The 9,711-nt window shown below is 39.9% G+C and overlaps 1 protein-coding gene across 4 annotated transcripts in view; it reads left to right on the forward strand.

The window, feature by feature from the left end:
* Positions 1-9,391, forward strand: part of HNF4A (hepatocyte nuclear factor 4 alpha) — a 138,740-nt gene extending 129,349 nt beyond the window's left edge. For all 4 annotated transcript variants that reach the window (XM_063459423.1, XM_063459424.1, XM_063459421.1 and 1 more), the window contains exons 6-10: positions 707-794; positions 3,594-3,746; positions 3,999-4,235; positions 4,949-5,074; positions 6,895-9,391. In XM_063459423.1, coding sequence (XP_063315493.1) covers positions 707-794; positions 3,594-3,746; positions 3,999-4,235; positions 4,949-5,074; positions 6,895-7,037 — 747 coding nt within the window. In that variant the 3' untranslated portion in view covers positions 7,038-9,391. The remainder of the gene's footprint in view (positions 1-706; positions 795-3,593; positions 3,747-3,998; positions 4,236-4,948; positions 5,075-6,894) is intronic.
* The last annotated feature ends 320 nt before the right edge of the window (positions 9,392-9,711 follow it).

Consider the following 9,711-nt stretch of genomic DNA (forward strand, 5'->3'; position numbering starts at 1 on the left):
GGACAGTTTAGGACACAATAGTCAAGTTTGAAAATATTACTCCCTTCCAGAATTTTGGTTTTCCTGGTTTAGTGTAGAGCTGCAGTAATAGGGACAGATAGCTCAGTTTTTCTGCAAATACGTGTCCATCAAGGTTTTAATTGGGTGAAGGATGCCTTAATAAAAAGTACATGGTGATAACTTTAAACATGTATGTAATTTTTAAGGGATGTAAGCTCATTGAGCAGCGCCCTCCACCTCTCTGTTCCTGTACGCCCAGTTGTCTGGTTACAATTACATGTCTGTTAGTCCACCCATTGTACAGCGCTACGGAATCTGATGGCGCTATATAAATAATACAATAATAATAATAAAGGGACTTACATGTTATCCAGTTAGAGTTTTAAGCACTGTATTAAACAAATTCGTGGAGACACCGTGGAGACATTGGCGTGGGAAAAACTGATACAAAACAAATGTTTTGCAAATGAAGCTGCATCCCAACTGGGCTCTTGGGATTTCAGCCAATCAGAAAACAATAATATTTACGGTCCTTGTAAATATTTCTGCAATGCTTACTTGTGTCTCGTGTAAGAGACGATGGAGACTTGGGGGGGAATTATCAAAGTATTCTGTTTTAAATGTTAGGTGGGCACTGGGTTTTGAGGAGGGATTTAGGATGAGTTGGTTTGTATAGAAGCCACTATTATTATATTATTTTTTTCAGGTGGCGTTGTTACGGGCACACGCAGGGGAGCATCTACTTCTGGGAGCTGCAAAGCGGTCGATGATGTACAAGGATATCTTACTTTTAGGTAAAACATATCTTTACATCTCAATACATCTCAAGACTAGGGTATCTTGTTATTTTTTTTAATTTTTTTATGTTCCTTTCCTCTAAAATGTTTACTGCTTTAAATTAATGATAACACTGTCGAGATTATTAATTCAATTGATGAATTGTTGGCATTTCATTTGGGAACTTAACATCTTCGGTCAAAATAGCCTAATGAGAAGAAGAATCACTTCTTTCGAAACTTGGCTCTCAGAACGCGAGGATTGGTTGACTTGCTAGCCAACCACTCAGAGTGCTCCTACTCATATTGAATGTTTCCCAGGCTATAAAAGGGCTTTCCCTGCTGTTACATAGCGCCCTCCATGGGTGAAGATGGATTAATATTATTGCACTGGCTTTTTTTTTATTTTAAACAGTTGCGTCGTGAGATAATGGATTTTTATTTGGCCTTTTTGGGGGGCTGAAAATCAGAAGAATTAGAAGACAGAAGACATCTGATGGTAAGTATTATTTTTAACAGATATTACTTTAAAGAAACGCTATAATGTTAGGAATACAAACATGTATTCCTAACACTTCCCCCGCGCCCCAAAAGGAGTTTAAACTTACATTTTGTCCCTCGCCACGTCGGTCTCACGATGGCTGTCCTCGCTTCCACGGCTTAGATCAACAATCTCGATTATCTCACTCAATCCAACACTTTTCCATAGAAAAGCATTTGGAGGCTATTGCACATGCGCGGCAAAACACAGTGCCGCGCCAATCAGCATCTTCTCATAGAGATGCATTCAATCGATGCATCTCTATGGTGAGCAGACAGTGCCTCCATGCAGAGTGTGGAGACGCTGAATGTAGTTGCTGCACCGTGTGCAGCACCAGGGCCGTCTTTAATTTTGGTTGGACCCTGGGCAAGCATTTACTTGGGCCCCCCGACTACATATAGATACGCACAAATACACTACCTGACACACACACGCAGATACACACTGACCGCATATAGATACACACAAGAACATACAGATACACACAGACTACATATAGATACACAAACACAGACAGATACAAACACTGGCATACATGCAGATACAAAGGTACACACACTGAATTCATATAGATACACCGACACACACCCTGACACACATACAGACACACAGATACACAACCTGACACACATGCAGATATACAGATACAAACACTGACACATACAGATACACACACACACAAACACAAATGGACAACATACAGATACAGAGACACATTCTGACAGACGTACTGACACAGACAGCCATACTGAAACACACATACACAAAGACATACTGAACCACACAGACACTGACGGACTCACACATAGACATACAGACATTCTGGCACACATACATACAGACACACTGACAGACTCACACACTGACAGACTCTCTCACACACACAGACATACTGTCACACTGACAGACACACATACACTGACAGACATACACACATACACTGACAGACATGCACACATACATACATACCGAACCACACAGACACTGACAGACACACACAGTCATACAGATACACTGACAGACATACTGGCACACTAACACATACACATACATATATACTGACACACACACACACACACACACACTCATGCAAAATTTGATAACCACCCTCCAGTTTCTTACCTTTTCCTGGAGGGTGGCTTCCCTGGGGTCCAGTGGGCTGGCTGGGGTGGCTGGGAGTTAAGCTCTCCCGGCCTGGCCCCCTCCGGAACAGCTTCTTCCTCCCGCGCGGCTCCTGTTTCTGTGGGAGGAAGTGACGTGCGGCTGTCACTTCCTCCCAGTCGGCTGCCGGAAAGCAAGGGCCCGGTCGCGCTGTTAAAGCGCCAGAGTGCCCGACCGGGCCCCTGCTGACACAGGCCCACCGGGTGGCCCTAAGTGCATGGGCCACCCGATGGGCCACCATAGTTTGCGGGCAGAGGGCAAACGGAGCAGCTGTCTTGGGCCCCCCAGCAGGGACAGGGCCCGGGGCAGCTGCCCCATTTGCCCCGCGTTAAAGACGGCCCTGTGCAGCACTGGTACAGGAAGCACCTTTATTGGCCAACTGAGTGTCTGCACCTAAAGTGGTTACTAGGCAGCAATTTAAACACTGCCTTTTCTCTGAAATGGCAGTGTTTACATTAAAAATGCCTGCAGGGGCATGCTATAGACTCTATAAACACTACACTGGGCTGTAGTTGTTCTGGTGACTATAGAGTCCCTTTAAAGTCAAAATAAAACTCCCTAAGTCAGCTGTGTGTCAAGTTATATTTTTTAGTTTGGCTGCTTTTGCCTTACAATTGAAACTTTATTTGAATTCATTTAGAATTGTCACTTTGGTAAATAACCCTATAAGCCAGCAAATAATTGATGTTAAAGATGATGTTTGGGATATGTTGAAGAGCCACCTCTCTTTTTGTGCTGGAGAATGGGGGATCTGTGTGACCAGGTCAAGGAACTCCCTCTTAGAACATATTTACTAAACATTTAATATTTATTCACCATTTTGAAACATTGTATGGCCTTCCACTGCAGTCGCCCTCCACCCAAACATCCCCACTTGGGAGTCAAATCTTGGTTACATCTGCACTGCCTGCAAACTCTCCAGACATACCACAGCATGAGTTCCAGATAAACAAATTCACCATATTTCAAATACCAAATAATTTCTTTACTTTGGATGACATTTAACAGTGTTATTGTTGTTTAGATTTTCATTTACAAGTTTGCAAATGGTTGGGAATGGAATTTGGAAACTACTTCAAAAGTCGGCAACATAAACTTTTTTTTTGCATCAACAGGGAATGATCGAGTCGTGCCGCGGAACTGTCCAGAGCTAGAAGTGGGACGAGTAGCAGTCCGAATTCTAGACGAACTGGTCCTTCCGTTCCAAGAACTTCAGATCGATGACAACGAATATGCCTGCCTGAAAGCAATAATATTTTTTGACCCTGGTATGTATCATCTTCTACAGGGAGCTAAATTAACCTGATGTAATGTAGCACAAAAAATTGTGTCCACTACTCAAATTAAATATTTAATATATTATACTCTATTCGTTACTGGAGAAATAAAAATTCTTGGCAAAATTTGTTGAGGTATTTATTCTTCAAATAAAAGTGGCATGTAAAATTTAAATTGGCAACATTGACAGTCTGAAAGTGTATTTTCTAATTAGTGCGATATGTCTTACTCTTTCTGTGAAGATGCCAAAGGACTAAGTGACCCAACTAAAATCAAGAGGATGAGGTACCAGGTCCAAGTTAGTCTGGAAGATTACATCAACGACAGGCAATACGATTCCCGGGGAAGGTTCGGAGAGCTGCTTCTTCTCCTCCCCACCCTACAGAGTATCACCTGGCAGATGATCGAGCAAATCCAATTTGTCAAACTTTTTGGGATGGCCAAAATCGACAACTTGCTGCAGGAGATGCTCCTCGGAGGTCAGTGTAACAAACAGAAAAGACCTAAAGGACAGAGGGTATATAGATCAATGATGGTTCCATGTGGTCATATTTACCTTCATCAGTACAGTCCAACTTTTTACCATCATGCAGAATGCTGTTAAATTATTTGTTACACAAAAGGGCTTTTAAATGGTAATGACCAGAACTTTATTTTATAGGGACTATCTAGATGCATCATTCATTATACTGAAGTGTCTGTAGTGCCTGCAGACCCCTAACAATGTCCCGCATTTCACTATTAAACTGTTTTTTAAATTCTTTAAAACTAAACGAGGGTTCTCTCTCTGCTGCAGCAAAGGGTGGCAGTGATAGTCCATGAGCTTCATCTCAACACTCTCAGCCGATTGCTGCCTCCCATTCTCTCATATGGATTGGCTTGGCTAATGCAGAGTCACACTCAAGTGAAGGGCTAAGCTAAAGACACCTAAGGACCCTCACACTGTGTTAAACCATTAAAAACTTCAATTAGATAAAATGGAGCCTAGAATGTTAATTTAAAGTAGAGTGATTTTTATACTGTGCAAGGTTGCATTAAAAGTAATGCTATTGTATAGGGTGTATTTTACACCTATCCCATCTTAAAGGAGAAAGCAGGTAGCCCCGATATAGATGGATGTTAATTTGGAGAGATTTAAAGTTGCAATATTGTGCTAATGGTAATAAATGTTCAATTTAATCTCTCATGCTAGGGTCTGCAAACGAAGCCCCCCACTCACATCACCCCCTTCACCCTCACCTTGTTCAAGACCACCTAGCAACAAATGTCATTGTAGCCAACAACACCATACCTTCTCAACTCCACAACGGACAGATGTGTGAGTATATTCTTCCATTCATTTTAATAACATTTCCCTACTCCAAACATTAAACAAACAAAAAAACTGGCTTCCAAGCTTCCCTATCATTTCTCTTTGTCACATGTGCAAGAATACAAAATGGAGAGTTAAGGAAGACCTTCTTAGAACTCACTGGACCTTATCCCCTATGGTGTAGGCACCTATTGCACATCATACGAGAAGACACGTATTCCCATCAGCCGCCGAAAGTGACAGCTGGTGGGAATGGTAGATACAGCAGACAGAAACTGGTTGGCACATTTTACCGGAAATTGGTGGGGACATGAGACAAAGTTTTTTCTGCTTCGAGTAATGATATCTTTTGATTATGTTGTGAAGACAATTTAATACATTATTTTTGAGATTATCAAGTCCCAGGCATAAGTGACAAAAATATAAATAACAAGTAATGTATTTAATTTATTTTCCGCCTTAGGTCCAGCCGAAGGTATGTGCTCACCCCAAATACGCTTTTATAACACAACACACATACACACGCATCCAGTAACAGTTTACACAGAGTGTGCGTGTAGTGTGCCTGTAAATATGCACATGTAAAATGTGGGTGAGAGAATATGTGTAAACAAGTCGTACACACATATACGTAACTAGCCACACTCACCTACACATGCGTGAATACAGTGACATACATTTGTTCATAAGCAAACAAACACACAATTACTTACATAGCTAGCCACACTCACACACTGACACACATATCTATTAACAGCCACACAAATGTACATACATTAACAACCACAAAGTGAGACAAACAGACATACACACGCATCACAGAACTCCGTAGCAATAAAACTCACAGGAATGTAGTGCGTGTGTGTTTGTGTGTTTGTGTGGTTGGATATAGGCATTCGGGCTGTGGGTCATGGGGCAAACTAGGAATTTGTTGGGTCTTGGTTCAATACAACCCTCTAGCCTACATTTCTATTATTTACACCATTCACCTCTAATCACTCTACACTGGAGATGTGCTTTCGATTCAAACCGATGGTCTAAAAGCAGTAAAAATAATAATATATTGCTTACCAATAAGTTGCTGAAGGGGTTAAGGCCTCTTACCTAGTAATGTCAACTCAAACAACCTTATCTGAGATGCTGTGCTGATTAAATTCTTCACAAACTACACAGAAAACAGCTCTGATTATCGAAATATGGAAACCACGGAGAGAAAAAAAATAAAGGCAATTAAATGGGAAGAAACATTTTTCGAGAAATTATGCTATGACTTGATAAAACATTGGGATTTTTTTTTAACTTGTGTTGACCTTTTTTACGGGATGCGCCATTTTTTTTAATGTATATATAGAGAGATTTAGCAATTGACAGCACAATCTAGTTCAGTCGTGGCACAGTCTGGCACACGTTCTATGATTGACAAGGAGTCACTGAACATATCATTCTATGATTGACGGGGAGTCATTGAACATATCATTCTATGATTAACAGGGAGCCATTGAACATGTCATTCTATGATTTAAAAAGAAACCCCATAAAGCTGTGTTGCACGTTCCCTTCAACCCTTGTCCTCCACTTCCAAAAAGCAAGTGTTGAGACCATTATAATCCATTAGTCGTTGAGTACAGTGAAGGTTTAGGGTAGATTTGACCACAAGCCAGGTCTATATGAAACTGCACTACAACAAAGTCCCCCTTCTCGTCTGCTCCTAAAACCATGTCCTTCAGGTACCCCCACAATCCCATTCCTGTGATCTAAAATAAATTTGATACAAACTACAGCCACTGTGTTGTTAATGTTCCATTGTTTTTTTTATATTTTTACAGCCACACCGGAGACTCCCCAGCCATCACCACCAGCAGGTTCCGGAACTGAACAGTACAAAATTATACATGGTGCTATCGCTACTGTGTCTAAACAACCAACTTCAATCCCACAGCCAACTATCACCAAGCAGGAAGTCATGTGAATAAAATAAAAAAAAAGATGGACTTGCCACTCTGGCTATTAATTAATATCTCATAAAATGAAAGGACTAATTCATTAATAGCCAAGTTAAAGACAACTAAAACAAGCCAAAAACCTTCTCTCCCACTGCCTGGACTGAGCAAAACTTTATTGTAATGCTTTCCACTGGGCAGCAAAGCATAGTTTTCTTTTTACCAAAAGTGATATTTTTGTATAGTTGAATAATAATTTTAAAAAAAAATGTTCCACTGCTTTCCTTTTAGTTTTTGAACACTTTGCTGTTAAGTTGAATTGTAAGATATTACATTGAGTTTATAGTTTATAGTTTGGAATATGAATACAGAAAATTATAGCCATTCAGAAACAGGATTGTTAAAAATGTGACTATTTTGGGTCACGTCTGCATAAACAAAAGGATGGATATGATAGGTGTTTAGGGTAGTTCCATATTTGGGGGTGTTGCATTTTTATAATTTTTACAATTCATTTGCAAATGTACTCCTGGTTATCTGCTCAGCGTTATACTACAGCAACCTCAACCAACCTATCCTACAGCAACCTCAACCAACCTATCCTACAGCAACCTCAACCAAACTCCAGGGTTGAAGCAATGTTTGCCCCGAAAACACGACGTGGACATGTACTTGTAGTGACACATGAAGATGCCTCTTGCCTGGAATGTCAGATGGAATATAACTTGTAGGTTCCAGAAACATTTCTGATTCAGCATAGTTACCTGGAGTAACTAGTTTTATCGAAAAATACCAGTGATGAGTTAGTAGACATTACAAAAAAATACCCACATACAAAAAAAGCCCACTACATTTCTTGTTTTAAAAATTTGGTTTATTAAAAAACTGTTGCACAATTCAAAGGACAACTACTCATTATACAGTAGATGCCTTCAAATGAATTATCTTGCCCAGAGCATTTACCACCACTTTTTTTCGATGCTCATGCAGCAAGGTTGGTGTCAACTTCCTCTATTTTAATTACAATGATCCCAATAACTTTTCTGTGCTCCGTGTACATCCAGGTAGTTACAAACTCATCAAAATGAACAGAAGGTATTACCTAGTTACCTTGTAATGGAGCAGAGGTTGAACTAGTGCAAGTCCAATGGTTAGCCTTATGCAGATAGGTTATACCCGTGAGATAAGCCTTTATTCTCGAGACACACTTAGAACCTTTGGTTACTGGACAAAGTTTTTAATGATAAAGCACACCTAGGTATTCTAATTTGACATAGTTAATTTCTTCTCCAAGGGCAGCTAGTAAGGCCCATACTGTAAAGTTCTCATTTTGCGTCTCATACATTCAACACAAACTCAAGTTTACTTTAGTTCATGACACATCTGTTTTTTTATGTTCCTCGTGTCTAATTTGTGCATTTCCCGTAATCTTCGCTGGTGTTTTTGCCCCCCAAAATATACTGCTTTTAGGCTCTTGTGGTTGGATAGAGGTTGTGGGTCATGGGACAAACTAGGAATTTGTTGGATCTTGGTTCAAAATTCTCCAGCAAGTCAATGAATTCTTCGAAGAATACAAATTTCAGTGGAAATGCACAAACAAGATATACTTAATCTTTCATCAGTCTCAGATGAAACATTAGGAGCGACGCTAGAGTGTGTCCCCTAGAAATCTGAAGGTGTGACCCCTAAACAATGCCTGTTAATATAGATGGTCTATTTCTCTGGGAAAAACTAATTTGTTTCCCCCCAGGCCCTGGCCGAATTTGTTTGCTCTGATTTTATTTTCAAATCTCGAAATTTTTAGCTAGCTTCTAACCATTCGAGGAAACATAAAGACTATTGGATCATTCAAGGAGGGTTTTCCAAAACTCCGAACAGTAGCGTTTATTTTGAGTTTTCTGTACATCGTGAGAGTTAAGATTGCTCTTTTAATGCCCATTCATTTTCACTGCCACGGAAAAATAAATGAAATATCTTTTTTTATCACGTAGTGGTATTAGAAGAGAAAATGCACATTATACGTCACTGCCAAGATTTAGAGGCCTTTGCAAAATGCACATGTACATACAAACAGTATACTTTCTGTAATTTATTGTCCCAATGAACACTTTACTTAAATTATTTTGTACTATATGCTGATTGCTACAAATTAACAATTTTTCTAAGAAAATAATTGACCCCATTTTATAGGAAGATGTTTTATTAATTTGATCACTTTTACAGATCTGTCTTTCTGATATGTTGTTGAGAGCAATACACTGTACATTGTATGTTTTTCTAATTTTTGGTAAAAATGCCCTTTGAATAGGAAAAGTAAATATTCAACATTTTCTGCCCAGTTTGCTACGTTTGTTAGATAGAAATAAATATATAATGTTTTATACACGTGTGTGAAGTTGTCACTGTAATAATGCTTGTGCTATATGCGTTAATGCAAATGAACAGGAATTTGGATTGTAACATTCTAAATGAAAGACTTAGACCAGGGGTCCTCAAACTCTGGCCCCCCAGATGTTGCTGAACTACAACTCCCATGATTCTCTGGCTATCTATGTAATTCAAAGAATCATGGGAGTTGTAGTTCAGCAACATCTGGGGGGGGCGGAGTTTGAGGACCCCTGACTTAGACCAAGCAATATAACCACTACAGTCCACTAGGAGTACCCGGCACAGTCCCCCAGTAAGAGGGAAAATCATTTTCCA

Source organism: Pelobates fuscus, chromosome 6 (assembly GCF_036172605.1).
Source record: "Pelobates fuscus isolate aPelFus1 chromosome 6, aPelFus1.pri, whole genome shotgun sequence".
Lineage (NCBI taxonomy): Eukaryota > Metazoa > Chordata > Amphibia > Anura > Pelobatidae > Pelobates > Pelobates fuscus.